This window comes from Pleuronectes platessa, chromosome 15, assembly GCF_947347685.1.
Source record: "Pleuronectes platessa chromosome 15, fPlePla1.1, whole genome shotgun sequence".
Lineage (NCBI taxonomy): Eukaryota > Metazoa > Chordata > Actinopteri > Pleuronectiformes > Pleuronectidae > Pleuronectes > Pleuronectes platessa.
Window position 1 is genome coordinate 23,809,402 of NC_070640.1, and position 23,850 is coordinate 23,833,251.

A 23,850-nucleotide genomic window follows, 5' to 3' on the forward strand; every position below is an offset into this window, starting at 1 on the left:
TCATTTTTTTTTTGCCTTGTAATCAATGATACAGGCCGAACTTGGGGGTACACTGAGGCTCAAGGTAAATCTGACTGGCTACAGGTTTGTATGGTAGTACGATGAAAACCATGTGGCCCACTCAGTAGATCAGCCATCAATAGCTCTATGCCTTCTTAAACTAAACGCTTCCTATTTTAGAACATAGGACAAGTAACGTTCTGCCGCACTAATTAGCTCTAACTATAAGCTTTATCAAAAAGGAAGGTTTTGAGCCTAATCTTAAACGAACAGAGGGTGGCTGCTTCTCGAACTGAAAGTGAGAGATTATTCCACAGGAGAGGGGCTTGATGGCTAAAAGCTCTGGCTCCTACTCTACTTTTAGAGACTTTAGGGATGACAAGTAAGCCTAAATTCTTGGAGCAGAGTGCTCTAGTGGGTTGATAGGATACTAACAACTCTGCAAGGTAAAATGGCGGCATATTATTCAGGGCCTTGAATGTGAGGAGGAGAATTTTAAATTCTATTCTATATTTAACTGGAAGCCAGTGTAGCGATGCTAATACTGGAGAAATGTGCTCTCTTTTCTTGGTTCTCATCAGGACACGTGCTGCGGCATTTTGGACAAGCTGTAGAGTCTTTGACGACTTACTGCTGGAGCCTGATAATAATGAATTACAATAGTAATATTCCCTGATTACAATATCTCTAAGGTGTTTAGGGCCAAGTATTATAACCTCTGTTTTATCTGAGTTTAATAAGAGAAAATTGCGGGTCATCCAGGTTTTTATGTCCTTGAGACATGCTCAAAGTTTAGTTAATAGATTACTTCAGGTTTTAATGACCAGTATAACTGGGTGTCATCCGCATAGCAGTGACCCACTTGGGCGGCTGTGGCTGAGGGGTAGAGTGGTCGTCCTCCAACCTGAAAGTCGGCAGTTCGATCCCCAGTCTGACCGTTCTACATGCCGAAGTGTCCTTGGGCCCTCATTTGGGCTGATTGTGACACAGTATGCAGTGCCTGATTTTGAGTTTGTGTACTGTGACGTCATTGATCACAATATCCACAAGTTGAAAAACACTGATATTTCTAGATGTAGCATTTTTCTAGATCGAATTGGTGTCATTTGAGTAAAGCAAACATTAATTTAAGCCTTTAGTTTCTTCCTTTCCATGACTATATTGACAAAATACCACTTTGATGGACTGCTAACTTAGCATTGAAACTGTTTGATATTGAATACATTATTGTTCACTGTGAGCTAACACTTGCTGCATGTCCCAGATCATTTATCGTGAATAAAATAAGAGTATAGAGTTTGCCTGTCTTCAATATTACCCAGCATGCAACAGTGACAACAATGATTTTTGTTGGTTAACAATGTTAAAAACATATGTTTCATTCATATTTGAAAAATGTTAAGGATTACTTATATTTTCAGTATTGAATGTTGCACCATCTTTCAATGCATCAAGTCTGCTGTGCACACCAGTACTTGGAGCTGGTATCAACTGGAAGCAATAACTCATGAGGTACATTATTTTATTTAATATTTTGTTGATGGTTTGTACATTTTTGCTCTAACAAAACAGCTGCATGCCGAAGTATCCTTTGGCAAGATACCAAACCCAGAATTTCCCTTCATTGAAAAAGGGCTCATTGCTGGTTTGTAAAGCAAAAAATCCAGACTATTTATCATTATTATTTATCATGACAGCATCCAAGACAAAAAATTACCTGGGCAGGATCATATTAATAAAGTCAAAACAAATATTAACACCAATATTTGTGTAGTTGGGCTTGCAACATGATGAATGGTAGAGGACAAACAGCAGCAATTCACAAATCAATCCACAAATGATTGTTTTCAACGTTTTACACTCTGCAAACCCACTGCAGGTGAACAGCACCCCTTCATCTCGGCTGACATTAATTACCAGGCAGAGCGCATTAGGGGCCTAATTAGTCATAAATATTGAAATAATCTGTGTGTCCCTTGTCAAATAGAGTTGAAATGGTCAAAAGTGACCAAACTATATTTGTTATTAATTACAATCAACTTTTTGACAACTAAAATAATGTTTTATGGTTGATACAATAAAGCAATTTCATCTTATCACAGATTTTAAACTTTATTCTACTGCTTGTGGTCCTTTGCAAGCACATGGATGAATATGAAAGAAATGGTTAGCACATTATACTGAATTGAGATCATGTGGGAGACATTGTTATCAAAACTTTGTTGTGCAATAATGCTTAAAAAGGTATACCATAGAATGGTGTGCCTTTAGGCATTCAATAAATTTGGTTATCAAAATAAAATATAAAACATTCATATTTAATAGCAGCACCTAATGGGATGAATATTAATAGTATCTAACTAATATTATGAATGAGAGAACGTTATTTTATCTAGGCTTTTGATTTGATTGATTGGAATTTTATTTTATTTATTTGTATTTGTATATTTCTGTCTTTATTTACTTCCATTTATTATTATATTTTTATTATTATTTTATTTAATCTCATTTAAGTTTTTTTAATTTCTGCCTTTTTTTTCCTTACCCTGAGTGTTTGATTGTGGGTTGGGGGTCTTCATAAACGTTTGTATGTTTATAAATGTTTGAATGTATGTTTCTTATATGTAAAACTCAATAAATATATTGTTAAAAAAAAAAAAAAAAAAACATTCATATTTAAAATATTTAAATTGAATCATAACTTTAGTTGGTTAAAGTTACCTCGGGGCACCACCCTTCAAAGGAAGGGAAAACTTAACCAATTTATTAATTAAGATCAGTCTCATTTAGATCTAGTTCAATTAGAAATCTCAATATTTACTATTAAAAATTATATAATGAACAGTGAAGGTTATGGAGTTCTTGACAGTGTAGAGGTTGGCAAAATTCACTTATGCAACATTAATGAAAGAATATTTGTGAAAGAAAAACATTTATTATGAATATAATAAAGTATAAATTACTAACAAACGTAATAGCCAAAAAAAGATAGGCATGTGAGTGTGGGTGTCTATGTAAATAAGGGGGGTTCTCAAAATGCTGGTTGACCAAGCGTTCACACCTTCCTCAGCATGCTTTCAAAATGGTTGCTAACCCCCCCTAAAGTTAACAGCTCGTCTCCTGCCCCCCCTTCTTCTGAAGGGGGGCAGGAGACTAGGTGTTGAGATATGCGTGTGTCTGTGTAAATGTTAATCAGAGACTGAAAGGGTCAGAGAGATCCTGTGACGACCGTAACTAACATTTAACTTTCAAATAACTTATAAACACAATATCACAACACATATCAAACCTATAAACACCACACAGAATCAAATAAACAGTCTTGCTTAACTTAGTATAATTATTAAGCCCAGATTATGTTACCGATCCGAGGGAAAGGGAAAAGGAAGTTGCATTTCCGTTCGCAATTCTGTGACGTCTTCTGGTTGGTCGTAAGGTTCTGCATTCGCGGTTCTGTGGAGCTGTGGGGCTCGGTTGTTCGTTGAATCTTACCTGCAGGACATCGAGTCGCTGCTAGGAGTTTGGAAAAGCTTGAGATGCGTGGTGGTTTCCTTGAAGAGATGAGTTGGAAGCTGCACCTCTGACCTCCAGTTGTTGGGTGGGAAGAGAAGGTTTGAGCTGGAGCAGCCCGGCCCCCCCTCGGCGATGCAGGAGAAAAGGCCTGCTGTCCTTGGAGGGTTGATGGAAAGAGGAAGAATTTGGGCAGACCTTGGCTTATATGGCCCGGTGACCTCACAGGTCATAGGCCAGAGTGACCAATCGGAGCTGACCCTTGTGGTTTTTCACACACCTGTGTGAAGTTGAGGAATCCTGGGAGAGTGAGTTCCCTGTGTTCTGGCCTTTTCCAGAACAATGGAACCTGATGCATCCTGGGAGACTGAGTTCCTTGGCTTTCTCAAGAACAAAGAGAACATGTGGTTTCAGGCTTTTGGCTACACATGAAGGCCAAAAAGGAGGCCTTTGGTTCAACAAAAACCATGTCCCAACAACTCTTTACAAGTATAGAGATAAAAGATGCAAGATAATTGAAATACTGAAAGAAAGTGGCTCAAAATAATGAGCTGATTGCCTTTATATTGTGGTCAACACAAGTCTGTCCATAAAAAGAATGTAACCTCTCCAAGAATGCAATTGATAAATTAGTTTTACTTAGCTACAAGTCATTATACATCTGGATCTTTGTGGAATTTAAAAGCAGACATTCAAGACATAGAAAGTTAGGGGATTTGACTAATGCATTGGTTTAATCTGAGGTTCTGTCAATAACATATTTCTTTACCTTTAGGTTTTTCTTATGAGCAGTGAAATATTATAATTACATTGATTTCTTTGCAAAAATCACCAAAGCAATACAAATAAACGGATATGGAATATCAGGAACAGATAAATAAATAAATAAGCCTTATGTAACCGTTTACCAAGAACGAAAATGGCCAAAGTAAATCAAAGGTAAAACTTTGCTCGTCATGCTTATAGACTTAGGCATTTGGCAACACGTGGGGACCTCTGCTGGTCACCTTTGAGCATTTCAACACTATTGGGAAGGAGGAGAGAGACTATTTCAATATATAATTCATCAGGCTACCAATGCGCTGCATCCGGTATTTTATGTCTGTAAGAAAATAAAAGAGTATAAGTTATTCAAACGTGTTGCATATGTACAGATTTATTGAACCATTTATTAATCTATCCATATATCCTACTCTTTGGGCTTTTGACTCCTGGGTCATTTGTCGGCCTTCTTCACGCCTTAATATGAGATGGAAAATGAAAAGAGGGCTTTACTTTAATTTAACTTTGTTTTTATGTTAATTGGATTTTAGTTCATTATTTATTGTTGCACTCGCCATCCAGGGACACATGCATATGAAACCAGCAGATTATAATAAAGATCAGCTCTACGTGTGAGTGATTAGAAAAGAGCAGAGGAGCAGAATAATTTGTTCACTGACTCTGAGAAATTACCTTCAATGCAGTGGCGCTGCCAAGGGGCAGTGCCACTGCCTGACACAGTAAAGTCTATAATGTATTTTTCCTTTTAAGTCTTAGGTGCAGCAGGCAAGCAAGTCTAAACTGAATGAATGTCAAATCAATGTTGAGTCCAGTTCATTCCAAAGCAGCACCATGAGGGTGAAAATGTAGAAACTGTGCTGCTCCTTGAGGCCTTCGTGTGGTTTTGCTTTTCTAATGTTGTGGCTCTTTATGATTCTGTACGATGAACCTGATCTGACCAGCAGGACATTATACATCTGTCTCTGTTCTTATAGAAATATCAAGTTGTACTAACTGCAGTGCAGTAATGTCCTAATAATCTCTCTGAGAGTCTATCATAAGACAGGTTCCAAAGCTGTTGTTAATCTATTACCTAATTTTAACTGTGAGGTGTCTTTCTTGTTATATAAGAACACCTGTGATTGATAAGTTCCTGAGGTCTAAGTCCAGCGGCTGTGGAGCCTACAGATTCCTTCTTTGTGGAAGCTGGATCTTGTCTCTGACCGGCCTCATCTTCAAGGCTCTGCCACGTTTCCAAGTCTTTACTAGGCTTTACTGGGACACCCTCGCATGGTTGCCACCATTTCCATGAGGACCTCCTTGTGTTTTAAGCCCCTTGAGGCCGAGGTGGTGGACGACTGCATGAAGGATATTGTTGTCCATCTTCGCGAACAGTTCTGGCTTGCAATGTTCAATAATCCGAAGCAGAATGACAGAAGGGTACTCTTCAGACTTTCTGCATAAACACACAAAAAGTACAAAACCACGTGCAACGAGTCCTTAATAATAATTCATCTTCTTAGTCCACAGACTTATTAATCACAGCTGATGGTTTAAAAACAAAACTGAACAAAAGCAGGAGACCCATGAAGACGGCTTCACGTGTGCAGAGCAGCCACCATGTTGAAATTAAGGGTCCAATTAAATCCAACAAACTTGTTGGCTTTATACAAAGATTTGACTTAAAAAAATCATTTTTGTGGGGTATATAATAAGAAAATCATTATTTAACAATTATTAACAACTACACTTTAAAGGGTACAGTATATAATAATTGGGGTAACCAAAACACATTGCTTGGACACCACCTCTTACAACAGTGTTTTTATTTGGGTTAAAAATTGACACAAGTCTGATTGAATGTTTAAAATCTGCAGTTGGATCAAATCTTAAAAGACAGCAGGTAGGCTACCTCAATGCTCCAGGTGTGTTGAATATTGCACATCCATGAGACACAAAAGACTGTTGCAACATGCATAGGTCAGACATCCTTTACATTTCCACACACTTTAAAAATTTTCACAATAACTTTGGAAGTATTGTATTAGTTTTGCATTAGTATCAAGCCAAGATCCATTTTCTTTCACATGAAATATTGCTGGCCAATGAGACCTCTGAAAAACACAAGAACCAAAGTATTAAGATGTTTCTGAACCCCCCCATTTTAAAATGCGTTTCTTGTTGGGACATGAATGCACATTTTTTAGATAGATTTATAAAATATAAAATGTCTTCAGCCTTTTAATTTTACAATTTCAAGGCAGTCACCCTCAGCAATAAGACATGTTCTGAATTCAGCTTCTGTCACTCAATTGTAGATGTGAAGGAATATTAAATAACATTTTTCATCCTCAAAGGAAAAGTACATTTATAAGCTTTCATCTTTGATATATAGAGTAAACCTAGTCTGTTAAGGCAAGTGGTGATCAATATACGCTATGGGAAGTCTGCAAAAGAATGGTGGCAGATATCTGGAAACACAAGCATTGATCTACACATGTCACAACTGAGAACATTTGCTCTATCAGCCACAAATCTCAAGCAGTTTATGAGAAGGGAGCAGTGAAAGATGATCTTATTTGTACATAAAAATTGAAAGTCCACACTCATTTATAAACTGAGGTGTGTTTGTTCAGTCTGTTATCAGTGGATGACAAGTACAGTATATGGTCCATATAAGCAGGTCAGAGTTCAGTCTCCTCAGGTGGTCACTGTGCCGTCTCCCACAATAAACAAGGGATGTGATTTATATTTGTTTTTAAAGTTGTATTCATTACTTTTAGCATACATTGCCCATTTCTGTCACAAGAATCAATAAGTGCACTTTAGAAATGTCCCATTGATTAGAAACATACCTGCAATAAATGTAAGTAGGATATTTACCAGGTAACAGGTTGGGTGAAACATGCTGTCTAAATCAAATAGCATTAATACTAGAATTTATATCACACACAAATTGTCGCCATGGGAATCTAACAGCCAGTGGCCTTGCAGCTAAACAAAACAGGGAGGTCATCACAATAGATAGATGCATTAGTCATTCCAAGTGCTTAAAGTACATCATGGATTTTTATTTTGAATAAAGCGAGGTACTATATTGTATGCCCTTTCAAACAAGGCAAGCAAATGGTGAGTAAACACAAACACAGTAAACACACTGTATCGTGCTAGGTCTGTTAACCATATGCTCATCATCAGGGCTCACCCACTTCTAAAACGAATAGTAATGAATGTCAGACAGCTGTATTCAGGTGTCTGGGGTCTGTGCAGCAGATTCAGGACCGTCTCTATCATCCTGTCAGGTGTTCGGCTCATGTCTCCACTTATACAGCTCAGACAAGCCATGACTGGAGCTTTCAATAGGTTCACTGTCTGGCCACAGACAACTTGTTAGTACCTTGTTGCATTATCAGTATCATTAGTTACATTTTGGCCCATCTTAAGACATAGTCAGGTTCCCAGATGAGCATTGAAACTGCTTTTCCTAGCCTCATGCTCACACTGTTCATTGCGAGATATTATGGAATTCAAATGTGAGTGAATCCAGTCTCCATTCTGTGCAAAAATATGTTCAAAGGTTTATATTAATACAAAGCTGCAGTACTCCCTTCTTCTGTAAGTGTCCCCCCGGTGCAGCTCTGTAGGGAAAAAGTATGGGAAAACACCAATATATATATATTTTATATATTAACGGAAAAGCAGCTTCAGGTCATTAGCGCAGATTTGGAGCAGCCTGCCTGTCGAAACCTTTGAATCACTTCCTCTTCAAAAACTCACCTTTTTAAAGTATTTCACTTCCTTATTTTCTGTACAGTGTTGCTACAGAATACTCAGACTTATCTGCGTCTTGCTGTTAGTTTCGTGAGACAAAAATGTGTGTTGGTAATGGTATTAAATTCAATCACTGCCCTCTCCTCTCCAAGTCTTCAAACTTCTGGAACGTCAAATGTCTCTTTCAGCATTATATTCCCATCGATCCTAACACAGTCACAACATACTACATCACTTCATTAAAATATGCTCTGTAAATGACCTTTTAATCAAAGTTATATTTTCAATAATAAATAACTCTGTGCTTTTGTGCTCTCTAGCAATTTAAGTAGCAAAATATAGTGGTACATCTCCAATGCAGATAGCAGCTTTCTCCCTTTACTTACAATTGTCAATGCAACAGCTGAATAAGAAATGTCTGCTTTTAAATAAAAAACAACAACACATGAACATTTTACAGTGACCAAAACATTTTTCTTACACATGTTCATGTCAAGTCAAGAAATAAATACAGTGATTCAAAGATGGAATGGCAGTGTAAACGAAGACAAAAGCTGTGTTCAGGAAGTACACAGAAAATCGGACAAAACATTGAACTTTACATGATTATTTGCAATGTAAAATGAAGGGGAGAGTGTTAAAGTTCGAATACCGAGTTTCCTTCCTACATTAGCAAAGCAAAGACATTTGCATTGTATGAACCACCTCCAGTTTCCTGCTTGAAGTTTTACACAGTGCCGTCACGGACACAAACCCATATTTATTTAACTTCCTTTACATTTCTTTTCCTTTTTATCAAATAAAAATCTGCAAATACACAAACAGTTGAACTTTTAAGACCTAACAATTTCTAACACTCATTTACATTCAGGAACATTCATGTTGAGTGAAAAATGAAGCAGTAACCGAACAAAAGAGAAAAATAGAATAAAATAATAATAAAAAACAGAATCAGAATTATTATATATGAAGACTATTCAGCGCCATAAATTATTGTATAATACAACGTGTTACTATTTTCTAGTAGTGCAGACTCCTTTCCAGAGTGAAGAGTTCTTATAGTTTCTCCTTTGAGGGGATCCAGATATAGGGTCCTGAATGTTCCTCTATGACCTGTTTGCAGTGGTTATAAATGTCCTCTAAGGTGTCTCCTTGAACCAGGGCTGCAAAGCAAAGGGAACCATATTGTGGAAATTTGTATGGAACAGGCAGATCAAACATAGTTACAGCCACACATGCATCTATACATTCATGAAGCCTCACAGTTGTCAAATGTTGATGTGTATGATGACATTTCTGGTGGTAGAGTTAAACAAGACCCTGTGAATAAGCTCATCTCATATTTAACACTAATGTCTACTGGACTGTTTTAGATTTTTACAAACCAAACATTTACCCCAAGAAGAAAATGTGCTGGGATCACATACACGCTATGTGTTTAACACGAGTTTACCTTCCTCGACATCAATAGAATAATTAGAATAAGTGCATTCAAACGAACAGCAAGAATCACGTAAGCACATAAGCTTAGAAGAAAGCTACAAGGTGCTACATGTAAGTGCCATATACTGTATAGGTGCAACTAACTTTTATTTTTTTTATTTAAACACTACAGTTGACAATGGTTATTAGACCACCATCTTCTTAAGCAAGGTGTAATTACCGAATTTGGCTTTTATATGATTGTGTTTAGCTATTATGTTTCTCTAATACTTTTTTGCAATCACCTTTAAAAAATTTAGCAATATTTCCGTTGCTTGTTGTTTTGTATGCTTCTTTTATTGTGTTCACTTTTAGTAGTAATTTCTAAAGGCGGTTTTGAAAGGTGCTATATAAAATATGAATATTATTCTGCATGGCCTGAGTTTCTGGTGTTAGCGCAGCAGCTAGTGGCCGTGAGTATCACACTTTAAACCTTTAACAATAGGTTTTCTTAGAATTCATTCAAATTAAGTTATTCGTATACTCTACCCATCTCAAAAAAGATATATAACAATCTTTCTCTCTATGGTAAGTTGGAATTCAGAGTTTTTATTATATATATTTGACCTTTACTGAATATCATACCTGTGAAGAATTCACCAAACTCCTGCTCCAGCTTCATTGCCCTGTCAAATGTCTTCTTGGCTTGATCCTCTGTCAGTCTCTTGTTTATGTCCCTGCAGAGGGAAGAGGAAACAGAATATCACAGACCCACACAGGATTCTGTCTCTAACAGATAATACAGTGCATTCAAATATTTATTATTATTATTATTATTAAGATGGCGCCGCGGGCGGCTGCCTCAGTGTTTTGATGCGCGATGTTATGTCTTGTTTTGTTAGTTAATTCAGTTTTGTCCCTAAAAACCGGGAGCTCTTTCACCAGATAGATGCTCATGAACATCAGGGACATAACTCCGGATAATCTATTTCCGACTTTCATTACTTCATCTATTGAAATTTTGGATATTCTGCTCAAAGGTGCCCTCACCTTTGTACACACGGTGAGACGGCGGAGGAGAGGTAAACGGTCTGGCGCGCTTGTGCGTCTCCGCAGGCGGGGACTTCGCATAGCGCCTCCAGGAATATTCCTCTCCAACGTGCGCTCACTGTGCAACAAGCTGGACGAACTCCAGCTACTAGTTAGTAAAAACAGAGATTTCTCCTCATCTTCCGTGCTGTGCTTCACGGAGACGTGGCTGTGTGGATCTGTACTGGACTCTGCGCTGCAGCTGGCTGGCTTCCAACTTTTCCGAGCGGACCGCAACACGGAGCTCTCCGGCAAGACGAATGGTGGAGGAATTTGCTTTTACACTAACTCTGGCTGGTGCAACGATGTGACAGTGATTCAACAACAGTGTTCTCCTGATCTGGAATATTTTTTTATCAACTGCAAACCCTTCTACTCCCCCCGTGAGTTCGCTTCATTCATTCTGGTCGGTGTTTACATCCCACCGCAGGCTAACGTGCAAGAGGCTCAACGCATGCTCGCCGATCAGATACTGTGTGTGGAGCGGACTAACCCGGACTCTTTAGTTATTGTTCTCTGCGACTTTAACAACGGAAATCTCACCCGTGGACTCCCCAAATATAAACAATTTATTAAATGCCCGACCAGAGAGGAGAACATTCTGTATCACTGTTACACCACAGTAAGAAGTGCTTATCACGCCGTTCCCCGGGCTGCACTGGGTCTCTCAGACTCATGGTCCATTTGATTCCTGCATACAGGCAGAAATTAAAACTCGTCAAACCTGTTGTGAGCACTTCAAAGTTGTGGACCAGTGAAGCTGTGGAGGATCTTCAGGCGTGTTTTGACTGTACAGATTGGGAGGTGTTAAGGACTTCTACTAATAGTCTGGATGAGATCACAGAGGCTGTGACTTCCTATATCAGCTTCTGTGAGGACAGCTGTGTTCCATCAAGCACCAGGGTGATTTACAATAATGACAAACCCTGGTTCACAGCCAAACTCAAAAAGTTAAGTTTGGAGAAGGAAGAGAGGTTTAGGAGTGGAGCCAGAGTCAGGTTTATAGAGTCAGGTTTAGCAAGGAGGTGAGAGAAGCTAAACGACTGTACTCTGAGAAACTGTTAGGATTCAAAATTGTTGCTGTTGTGTTGATCTGACTGCACTCTTTGCAATAAAGACAGAAGGGGGGGCCTTGAACAGTTTGGGCGGGTTAAAGGGCCTTCACACAGATGAATTGATTTATGACCTTTTCATTCCTAGTGTTTGGTCTTGACATTAGAATGTGTGTGTCACATGGGTGTTTAGTCACCTGCCTTGATAAAAGGTCTGCTAAGAGCTGCTGCCTGTTATGAAGACTGTAAATTTGTGACATTCAATATACTGTACTTTAAACCTGATCTCATTTCTAACTTCTACATATTAAGGCGTAATTCCCTTAGATTCATTCACATCACATAGACTTCAAGCAGCTTTCTGATAAGTTCTGGAGGTCGGACAGAGTGACTTTGTTGACATTGTTTTGTTTCGTTGTTTTGGATCCTAATGTTTACACCAACAGGACATTGTTTGGATATAGCAGGAACATCATATTCCTTTCTCCAATGGCCAAAATGGCATCAAAGTGTCAAGGCCTTTCATGAAGAGAACTTTTTGCTTAGCAACTATCAGAGTAGTAGGAGCGTCATGGTGAGCGGCTCCTTGTCACTTCCTGGATTCCAGTGCCCAGAGGCGTGGACTAAGCCTGTGCACCAACAAGTGAGCGCCTAAGTGACTTGCGGTGATTCTCCTCCAATATTTTAAACCAATCACAGTAAATCTACTGTTATAATTATATCAAACCCCTTCTGTTCGGGGCCATTATTGAATACCTATTGCCAACTGATTTAGCCTAGGCTGCGATAATTGTCCATAGCTATGTTGTTCAGCTTTTCATTGTTTCTTAATAAATACTTTAATTAGACCAGACCCCTCTCATCTTTGGGATAAACGAACACGTCGACAAAACTCCAAAACCAGTTCTCATCCAATGACTCTGCCTCTGTCTGGAGAGGGCTAAAGGCCGGCGCATGCTTCTGCGTTTTCACTGGCCCGTAAGCGTGCTTATGTATCCCTTCTTACATGCTTACATGCGTCAGTTTGCCTACAGTGCCAACAGGTCTGTAGACGACGCAGTCAACATGGCCCTTCACTTCATCCTCCAGCACCTGGACTCCTCAGGAACCTACGCCAGGATCCTGTTTGTGGACTTCAGCTGTGCCTTCAACACAATCATTCCGAATCTGCTACAGGACAAGCTCTCCCAGCTGAGTGTGCCTGACTCCACCTGCAGGTGGATCACAGACTTCCTGTCTGACAGGAGGCAACACGTGAGGCTTGGGAAGCATGTCCAGGACCATAAGCACCGGTTGCCCTCAAGGCTGTGTTCTTTCCCCTCTACTCTTCTTCCTGTACACAAACAGCTGCACCTCCAGTCACCAGTCCGTCAAACTCCTTAAGTTCGCGGATGACACCACCCTCATTGGGCTCATCTCTGGTGGGGATGAGTCCGCCTACAGGTGGGAGATTGATCATCTGGTGACCTGGTGGGATCAGAACAACCTGGAGCTCAATGCTCTGAAAACAGTGGAGATAGTTGTAGACTTTAGAAGGAACCCATCCTCACCTCCTCCATCAACATCTGGTTCGCTGCTGCCTGCGCAAACGATAAAGGCAGGCTGCAGCGTATCATCCGTTCTGCTGAGAAGGTGATCGGCTGCAACCTGCCATCTCTACAGGACCTGTTTGCCTCTAGGACCCTGAGGCGTGCAGGCAAGATTGTGGCCGATCCTTCCCACCCGGGAAACAAACTCTTCGAGGTGCTTCCCTCAGGCCGGAGGCTACTGGCCATCAGGACCAAAACCTCCCGCCACAAGACCAGCTTCTTCCCAGCTGCAGTTGGCCTTATCAACAAGGCCCGGGACCCCCACCTGACTTGGACTCTTATCCCTCCCCCATTCCAGACAGGTGTAAACCTACTTGGCAATAAATCCTTTCTGATTCTGATTAAATATCCTTCACACTAACCCAACACACTGCTGCTTAAACTACATTAAAAAACAATTTACAGTTGTTTATATGCTGCCTATTAATATTTATTTTTATTTATATAGAGAAATGTAGAGTCAGTTAACATATATAACTACTCACATTAATGAATCAATAGACTTTGGTTTGATGAAGATGGCGATGGGATAGAGTTGTGCTACTTGTAGTCGTTTGATGGCATTTCCAGACACATCCAGAATGCAGTGTTTACCCTAAGACAGAGGCAGCACAATTTTAAACAACACACTAAGCACTCAGTGATCTCTCAGGTTATAATGTGAAAGCTGCACTAAGCATGCATTAAGAGGCTCACCCTTTCAGCCACATATTTCACCGACTGGACACTTGTTCCATAAAGATTATCATTGTACTGTCCCGCCTCAATGAACTTGTGCTCTTGGATGTCCTTCTCCATCTGCTCTCTGGACATCACAAAGTGGTAGTCTCGCCCGTCCACCTCGTAGTCCCTCTTCGGCCGAGTGGTATCTTTGGTGCAAGGAGGGAAATATGTATGTATTAACAATAAATCTAATGAAATAACTAATATGAATTACAACTTGTAAGTGATACTCCATACAAAACCTGACACTTTAAATCACTTTCTATAAAACACATAGCAGTGTTTAAAAGTCTTTATATATAATATTGTTATCACAAACAAATACAGCAATGGTGGAAATGATGTCACATCACTGATAATATCAGAGAGAAATATTGACACCATGCATTCCAAAAAAACCTGCAACTTTCATCCATAACAGGATGTTTTACATGTAGTCAGGACAGTGCCCTTCTATTCTGCACTATAAAAACTTATCCTACTGATCCTGACTGAGTGGCAACCACAGCCTGGTAATTCTTTATAGCAAAAGTCCTGAATACTCAAAGTGATGTTTACCTTTAAAGATATCAACTCACATGTTAGGTGTTTTTTATAAAGACAGAGGGGAAATGGGAACTTAAACAATGTTTTTAAACGTATGGAGGCACCTAAATACAGAGCGGTTAAGTGCGGTGGATTCGCCACTGTGCTACAAAACGACTAAACAGGTCAGGGTGAGGATTTATAAGTATTTAAGGAGAGAAATTACTCATTTTCTAAATGAAAGGATGAAGGAATCTATTCAGCTTATCCACTCACCTTGGTACCCTGAACTGACAGCAGCTTTATACGGTTCAAAAGGCAAATTGAAATAAAAGAGATGGGTAAATCATAACATGCAAAATAAAAACGTTTTTGGCTGATGGAGAATGTGTTACACAATGCAGAGAAGAGTGAGGGGAGGCTGTCTGGATTGGTCAAAGCGTAGCACACACACAAATACACCAACCAGACAATCAGTAACTTCAGCAAATGATGGTCCCAACATTTATACAACTCTGGCAGCATTACATCAAGTTACATGGGCAGGTTCGTCTTACAAAACATTTGCAAACTAGATTAGCACTCAGTAGAGTCCGTACCTTCAATGAGGCTGATCAGAGCCCTACTCTATTCTCTGAGAAATCGATGTAAAAGTTGATAAACGCTTGCAAGCTTGCGATGTTATAGAAAGTGACAAACCAAAGTCCTCACTTTCTAAATCTACATCAAAATTGAACCGGCTCTTCCTTGGGTCAAGCTCGACCCCATCACGAACATTTCATGGTCAGTAGTTTTTGTGTAATCCTGCTAAAATAATAAAAAAAGATGAAAACATAACCTCCTTTGGTGGACGTAAAGATTTAGTTCCACAGTGCTACTGTTTGATCCATTATTAGATACAAAAATGTAACTAATATTATAATAATGTTAATGTTGATAATGTTCAAATAATAACTTTAAAGTAAAATATGAAAGCCTCCAATTTCACAGCAGTGTGCGGAAAGCTGGTTTATGGGCTCAAGTTTGTGTCAAAAAGACTATGAAAAGTGACGTGAAAATGTCAGTCTCTGTATAATACCCTGCAAAACCACAGTAGCAACCTAGAACATATGTGTACAATAAATCACATATTATTCTTTAAATTGCAATTATATTTCTGTGTCATCAGAATGACATTATTACCCCAAGATTTTCTTTACATCCGCTGTATATTATAGACACTGAGTATCTGCATGGAGGAAGGTCAGGAGGCAGTAACAACTAAAAACACATTAGCTGTTTAAAATTCCTGTATTTTATCTCACATTAAGATTGATGCTCAACATACTCAGTATCATACCTACTATGTTTGTATGTGTTTTCTAACAATAAGAAGTAAAATATGATATCAGTATAATATTATAGTGACAATTGTCTCAAGTTTCTCAAGATACTTAGGAGAGTTTGACTTTCAGGTGTCACAAAGTGAAAGCTGAACAAAAGTGATGGAGTATAAACTGGCACCCCCACATCAGGATCCTTATTAGCGATCACCAGTTCACATCAGTGTGTCATGTGTGTGCAGTTGGAATCCAGATGCCTGCGTCTAAACACATTATAGCTTATGGCTGCTTCACTGTTTGGACTTAAGGTAAAAAATCATGGCTGACATTAGTTTTCATTTCAAGGTGCAAGTGAGCTTTTTCTTCTTTGATTTTCTGAAAATATGTTAATTTAATAACCAAGGGGAAAAAAAGCTCTATAATCTAATTTAACATGTTTTCAGTCAATGATGACACAGTAACAGACATATGAGGAAACACTGGTGGGATGAGTGAATGATGTTAATCAGCAATGGAACATCCCACTGACTAAACTGGATATGATCACGACCACAGGTGATGAAGTCAGCACATCAGTAAACAAAGTCCTTTCCCCATTTCAACACATTGTTAGTGTCACATCATATCACGTACAATGCACTAGAATAGTACCTGTGGTTCACTGTTGTCCTTTCAAAATAAAGTCCTGCTATAACTTACGTGGTACACAAGAGCCAAACTTGTCTGGAAACTCTGATATTAGATCATCGTTGATTCTGTCCTTCATCGGTCCGAGGATGATGACAGGTCTGGCATAACTAACTGCAGGCAGAAACAGAGACAGACAATATTTCTTACAAATGTTTTCAAAAGCCAAAACTTGTGTTTTGAATGGTGTTCAGGTGAGATGCAGCTACTGGTTGTGTACAAAACAGAACTATGAATACCAAGTATGGATAATAACACTCAATATGGAAAATAGTATGTGTCGTTCTGTAACATCAAGCAGCGTCATCTATGAAAGAAACCAACTACTATTTAAATGGTACCCTTCCCATGGTGAAGCTTTTCTTTGGCCTCATTGGTGGGACTCAGTAAATATATTTAAGGATTTAATATGCAAATATAATAATTTACTAAAGTGATGTGAAAGCTTCTTTGGTGATGCTCTATTAACTGACGACATTAACTGCAGGTCTGTTGCTTACCATGTTACTCTGAAACGGGTGAAAAATAGATTTAAGATTCAAGATGTTTATTGTTACACCGGCTATACAAGTACAACCCTGTGAAAGGATTTTGTCAGAAATATTAAAATAAAGCTCAGTGCTGACAGTATATATAATTCATCTCCCTGCATAGTGCATCTGATCAATCATTCAAAGTTCAAATCTCTAATCAAACCAACAAGACATCAAGAAAAACGTTTTAAAACCAGGCTATCAAAGAGACACTAGTTATCTAACAAAATTAAAATTAATATATGTGATTTAATTCATAGATGTAGTATGAATAATCTATTATTAATCTAAGATATTCTATTTTCATTGCTATTCTTTGTTTTAACTAAATGGAGCATTGAGCTCATTTAGACAGACATGGGACTCATACACCATCCAATCATATAAGTCCATGACCTATATCTCTGAATATTGCTGCTCCATATTAACATGCACATTCCTCCCTGCTGCCACACTGCTGCTAGCTTTCAAACCGTTTTCTTTTCACATTTTATAGATTAATTCATGGATCTTGATTTTGGGGCGGATCTGGATAAACAGGCAGATCCAGGACATTGTTTTAACATGGTAAGACAGGGTTAGCCTTGGTGGAAGTATGCACTCTGTGAATACCATTCTAGGCTATTAATGATTTGTTAAATGCATGGGATCAGGTTCATCTCATGCTGGGGTTTGTGTGTGAGCTCATGGATTGTCTTTGTCAAGCTTAAACAGATTTGATACAGAGCATCACATGAACAGTGCAAAGCTGGCAAACTGATGAACTGCTTCGAGAATCATTCAAAGCCTTGACGTGTATAATAAATATTTCCCTGCCTGGAACTATCAATTACACAGGCCAACACAGAGTGTGAGCTTTTCTGTCCATGAGTATGCTGAGGGAGGGCTTTGATAACATATTCAGTCAGAAACGAAGACTTACTTTCTTGCCGCATCACAGGCTCATATGAGAGGATCACTTCATCTTGACTCCCTGGTGGGGTACACAATGGAAAACATTATTACAGTATTTGGACAAATACTGATGAGTGACATAGACAACATGCCTTGTTGAAGCCACATGCATGGCAGCATATGTAACAGCACGTCTCTGTGGTGTTTGGTCTATCAAAATGATGTCTTATTATATAACAGTTTAATAATATGGTCCGGATGCAGCACCTTTTCTAGATAAATTAATCCTGTGCTAAACTGTCAAAGCCAAATAATTTACCAACTGTTTAGCATTTACCTCTATGTGTAGTTTAGTATCACCAACTTCTCCAGCTTCCCAACTTAGTAAATATGACACTTAATATGGGATTCAAAGATTAGAAGATTTATACAAATATATCACACCAAGCTATGTGACATTTTTGTTTCTCCACTGTATACATTAAGCAAATCATGTGTTTTTGTTGGGCAGTTGTGATGTTCAAAGCTAATGATGTAAGGTCCCCATTATGGCTTCAGTGAGAAAAGCTCACAGTGGGCAATTAGAAAAATGGGAATCCAAAATTAAAGCTGATTGGTGGGTAAGGTTTTTTTGTTTGAAATGAAATGTTCACTTCAATCAATATGAAGATAGAACTAATTAAATTAAAAACCATGTAGATATTTGAAGGGGAATTAAGTGAATGCAACTAACTACTAACTTCTTTGAATATCTGCCTCTATCCCAAAAGACTGAAAAGTTCACAGTAAAAAACACATTGGTGTGATATGCTCCAAAATCTGCTTCAAACTGGCATGCTCACAAGCAAGACAAAAACATTTGAATTGTTTAGGCCAGCATCATGCAAACGTGCATTAAACATCGTAATCTGAGAACACAGGTCAGTCATGGGTGGGATTATAAAAATGTTAAACATCTATTCAGTCTTAGATATAGGTCTGGGAGGCTTCAGTAGGCAGGGACTTCTCTGGATGCTCATTAACCAGCGTGTTACGAGCCTTCAGGAGGCCTGTGAGGCTGTGCTGCTTCCCTCGGATTAACTGAACGGTTAGTGTGACCACCTCATTCTACCATCATTACAGACCAGGCTCTCACCAGCGGTAGCGGGTATATAAATTATCTAATTTACTACCATACTCCACTGAAATAAGAACCTCTTCTAAGTAAATAAATATTCTGCCTCATTCTAAATAATCCTAGTTAAAAAAAACAGTGATCTGTAAGAAAATCCTTACATGAGGTGTATTTCTTGTGGCTATTTAAACTTTATCCACTGTGATCCAAACCTTGAATTTAGTGAACCAGCTCAAAACAGAGGTGAACACTGCAAATGGAGAAGCATGACAAATCCAACAGATGCAGCATGCAACAATGCAGACAAGAGAAACATGTTCAGACAGGAAACAGTGAAGAGGAAACTGTTGGACCAACTTACTGAATGTCTTTGTCCCATACCCATCATCACCTATCCCCAGGATGTCCTAATGGCCATCCACAGAGAGCCAGAATAGAAGAAAGACAGGAAGGAGGACAGCCGCAACATAAGCAAAAGGTTCAAGGCAGTGAAAGGAAGGAGCTGTGGGCCCATTGACGCGTCCCTGTCCAAACCCTGAGCAGCCAGCAGGGGGGACTAAATTCACCATGATAAAACTAGGGCTGTTGAGATTGAACCTAAATGATTCCTCATGGAAAACTGGGTCGAACAACATTACCATATGGTAACATATCACACAAATGAACAGCATTGAGCTTAACCCTGCAGACGGATCAGCATCCGAGTCACAGTGTCTCTGACTGCGGTCCAACAAAAACACGATGGGGAAAAAGAGGAAGAAGAAAGACAGCTCTACCCTTGAAATGCTTAACCCCCTGTTAAGACATTTTTACCTCACATGTGACCTACACTGACCTCTGCATGTACATACATGTGTGTCTGTGAGCTTACTTACGGTCTGAATCACTGCCATCCTGCTCACCCTCTTTGTTCTTGTAGAATGGGAACTTTCGTGTAAAGATGAAATTCTTTTTACGTTTGTCATTGAATGACTGTGAAGGGAGAGAAAGCATGGGGCAAACAGGTACATTTGTCACGTTCATGCAGACAAAACAACTGCTTGCATAAAGTGGGACGTCAAGAAGTTTTCACAGTAAAAACTGAAAAAAATGATGCTGCTCTATTAGACACCCATTAGAAAAATAAATACCAGATTGAGAAGTGATTAATCGTTCAAGTCTAAAAAACTAACAAAAATGCTGGTTCCAGTAAAATGAATTGGTCAGATAAAATGTTCACTTATGTGAACAAATATTCAATAAAATAAAGCAGGCAATTAGGACAGTTAATATCATTTAATATATAAAGTACATTATACAAAATCCATATCCTAGGATTTAACTCCCTTATTATAGATCATATGGACATTATTTATAGAATCTCCATGGAAGTTTGTCATATCTGACCTGACTGGGTTGAGAGAAATAAAACCAGAACTCATAACATAGTATTGGGAGATAAGCCAATAAGATAAATGTTGAGGAACAATGATCTTTCAGCTGTTGCATAGATTTGTTATCTCAGGTGGTTTGTTTTCCCCTTCGGTATAACTTATTTGGGCAGGAGTTAACACCGCGAATTAGGATCAAAGCATCCACACCAAGACCATCTCCTCTCAAGGGTCTTGGTGAGGTTTGATCGTGATGGGAACAACCAGGAGTACTCTGCAAATTAGAGATAAACAGTATCTTTAGCCAGGTGTGCTTTGCATTCTGGGATGCAATAGACTGCGTGAGGAGAATTGCCTTCAAGGCGTTATAATGTGTTAATGTAGTAAAAACTACTGAGTAATAACCTGATAATCCAGTAAAGACTAGGAGTACTCAGTCCTTCATGCAGTAAATATTATAATGAGTTCTCACTCCTTAACGTAGTAAGTACTACTGAGTATCCATGTAATAATGTAGTAAAGATTACTAAGTTCTCAAGTCATAAGGTGGTAAAGATTATACTGAGTACTCAGTCCTTAAAGTACTGATGATATACAGAGTTACTCATGTAATAATGTTGTAAAGACTACTGAGTAATCATGTATTAAGCTATTCAAGACTGTTATAGCTGTATCTGTTCCTGTTTTTCTCTTGTCTCTCCTCTAGCCCCACCCTGATTAAACCGATCAGTCATCAATGAGGTGCACAAGGGAATTCAGGTTCTTTAAAAGCTCTTGTGTCTGGACCAGAAGAAATGCTTCCAGTGAGGGGACTGCTGGTTTTGCTGGGCCTCCGCCTGGGATTTTAACATGTGTGTATTGTTTTGTTTGATGTTAATAAAGCCCATGTTTGGGCTGTTTTTTTAGAGGCCTCCTGTTGTGTTGTCGTGTCAGTGGTGATCAGTGATCTCACATGTTGAATGCCCTATAGGGCCATTCAATCGTTGGACGTAACAAGACTACCGTGCTAGTACTCAGTACCCACTACATAATGTATTAAAGCCTACAAAGTACTCATGTTACAAAGTGGGCTGAAGGTGCGCCAGGAAAAACTGTCCATGGAGATTCTTAAGTGTGCAAGGCAGGTACTGCAATCTGCTGCACGCGTGACACAAAAGTCCTAAGAGCCTAAGTAATACAATTCATCCACCTGGGGGGTTCTTACTTCTTGACGTACCACAGTTGCAACAGAGGCATTTAAAGTAAAAAGAAGGTGAGAGAAGCGTTACCGAGGTCATGCTTTGAGAGACATAACATAACTCATAGTAAAGACACATGCATGCAATGATAGAATGAATAGATGGAACTCAAGAGGATGAGACTTCAAACAATGAATATGATGTTGCTTCATCATTTGAAAACAAAATGAGCCTACTAATGTGTAATATTTACACAGTTTTGAGAGCTTCACATTGAGAGGCAGGCTAAAGTGTATTAACAGCCCAAGTTTCAGAGCCTATCGCTGACTTATGCTAGTTAAAAATGCAGGAGATGTGATGGAAAGAGCACATTTTATTCTATATACACAACTGAATGAACAAACAACTTGAGTGTAAAGTGAAACATGGTTAAAACCTGATACACAAAGTTTGACCTATGTACATTTAAATCAGTGATTGTCCAAAAGGAGGTCTAACAAATTGTTTCCCCCTCATTTTGACCTATTTAAATGGACATTAGAAAGAGGAAACTAGCTACTTCCTGTCATTACATGGCTTGTAGAAATTTGCTGCTGTGTCCCATGGTTGGGTGATGTCTTTGATGGATATGTTTAACATGGACACATGATGAAACAGGCTGATGTTCTCAGTTAAATCAATGAAATCTCTCCCTTTTCAGAGTAAGTTAATAAATATCAAACTGCAATTAGAACATTAGAGCTAAAGAACAAATATCTAATGGTGAAAATGTGGTTGTACAGGAGGCCATACACTCGGTCTAAAGACTTGAAGAAAGAACGTTGTCTTTTGCACAGGAAGATCACTGTTACATATGAGCTGTCCCAGCTCATATGTAATATTAATGTGGTAATATAAATTGCCACTCTGCAGATCTCATAAAGGCACTTACCCCTTTGGAATCAAAGGACCCTGGCTTGGCATTGAATTTCACAGTCTTTAGACGTGCCCGCTCCTTCCTCTCCACCCTGCAGAGCAAAGAGCCTTGTCAGTCGTTTACCACAGAGATGGGATAATACTGCTCCTACTCACAGTAGGTCCCCAATACATGTATTTTAAATTTCTGCTCTTCTCCAACATCACTGATGACTACAGAATATCTAGAGAAATACCAATAACTTGTCTAATGTGTGCCTGCAAGTATGTGAAGGTTTCATTGAGTTAAACTATTCCCTCCCTGTGCTCTACTCATGTGGAAGGTCCTATTTTTCCTTTTTTTGTCACTGTGTGTAGGGACACTAAGGCTGCTCGTAATAAGACTATTTCTCAAAATAAAATAAAACCTTCATAGAGGAACATCAAAAAGCTGATGTCTGTGTTTCATCCGATTTCTTCCTTCTCAATAACAGAGATCCTTTTTCCTAAATCTATTCCTCTATTACAAATTAATAATCATTATTATTCTAACAAATCATCAACAGAATGTTTGAATTCCCTCAGTCAGAAACAATTTTATCTGCTGCTCACCGTCTCTTGCTGGGGATGACACCCATTTCCTCACTGTCCCCATGTGGGGTGACACGGCGTGCCTGCCACCACTCATCATCTGAGGCATTGATGACGTGGAGGATGTCCCCATACCTGAAGCTGAGCCCCTGGCTGGGAAGGCCGCTGTCCTTTGACCTCTCATAGTCAAACAGTGCTCTGTTCAGTGGGAGATACAGTATCAGGGCCATCAGCATTATTAACGCAACCTTGTCAGTTCTGGTTCTGGTCTCATTTAGTTAAAGGAATCTGGTCAAAGATGTATAGGTCAAAGAGAACAGTGACTGTAGCTCTATAGCAGCTGCTATAATAAGAAATATTTAAGGCACTTATCTTAAACCAAGGTTTTACATGTATATGTATGTGTGTCACTCTTCACATTCAGCAAACACTGCATGTTACACAAATAAACAGCCTGAGTAGCATTCTTTCAATCTTCTTCTCGGTCATTTGCATGAAAATGAAATGTAAAATACAGTATTCTGATCATATTATCATGGTGTTGAAGTAAATCAGAGATGATATCACATGGAGGAAATTGGAGGCATGAAGTGGGTGCCTTTTTATTTTCTAAATTGTCCGAATTCAGCTTGAACATCCAAAAACGAGGGTAAAATCCAGGACAGACTAACCTCACATAGAGCGACCTCTTTTGATTGGTTCGCAGGGATCCTGACCCAGAGCTCATGCTGTGGTTCATCATCTGTTCCCGCAGGTCATGGATTTTAGCCTCAAAACGCCCATATTCTGTAAAACAAGATTAGAATGGATCAAGAGTGACAGTC

At 39.0% G+C, this 23,850-nt stretch overlaps 1 protein-coding gene across 9 annotated transcripts in view; it reads right to left on the reverse strand.

The window, feature by feature from the left end:
* Positions 1-6,081: 6,081 nt before the first annotated feature.
* Positions 6,082-23,850, reverse strand: part of dlg2 (discs, large homolog 2 (Drosophila)) — a 204,586-nt gene continuing 186,817 nt past the window's right edge. For all 9 annotated transcript variants that reach the window (XM_053441264.1, XM_053441254.1, XM_053441256.1 and 6 more), the window contains 10 exons: positions 23,698-23,812; positions 23,048-23,224; positions 22,473-22,548; positions 19,869-19,965; positions 17,908-17,958; positions 16,465-16,566; positions 13,892-14,064; positions 13,681-13,790; positions 10,111-10,202; positions 6,082-9,206 (listed from right to left, as the gene is read on the reverse strand). In XM_053441264.1, the coding sequence (XP_053297239.1) occupies positions 9,100-9,206; positions 10,111-10,202; positions 13,681-13,790; positions 13,892-14,064; positions 16,465-16,566; positions 17,908-17,958; positions 19,869-19,965; positions 22,473-22,548; positions 23,048-23,224; positions 23,698-23,812 (1,100 nt within the window). In that variant the 3' untranslated portion in view covers positions 6,082-9,099. The remainder of the gene's footprint in view (positions 9,207-10,110; positions 10,203-13,680; positions 13,791-13,891; positions 14,065-16,464; positions 16,567-17,907; positions 17,959-19,868; positions 19,966-22,472; positions 22,549-23,047; positions 23,225-23,697; positions 23,813-23,850) is intronic.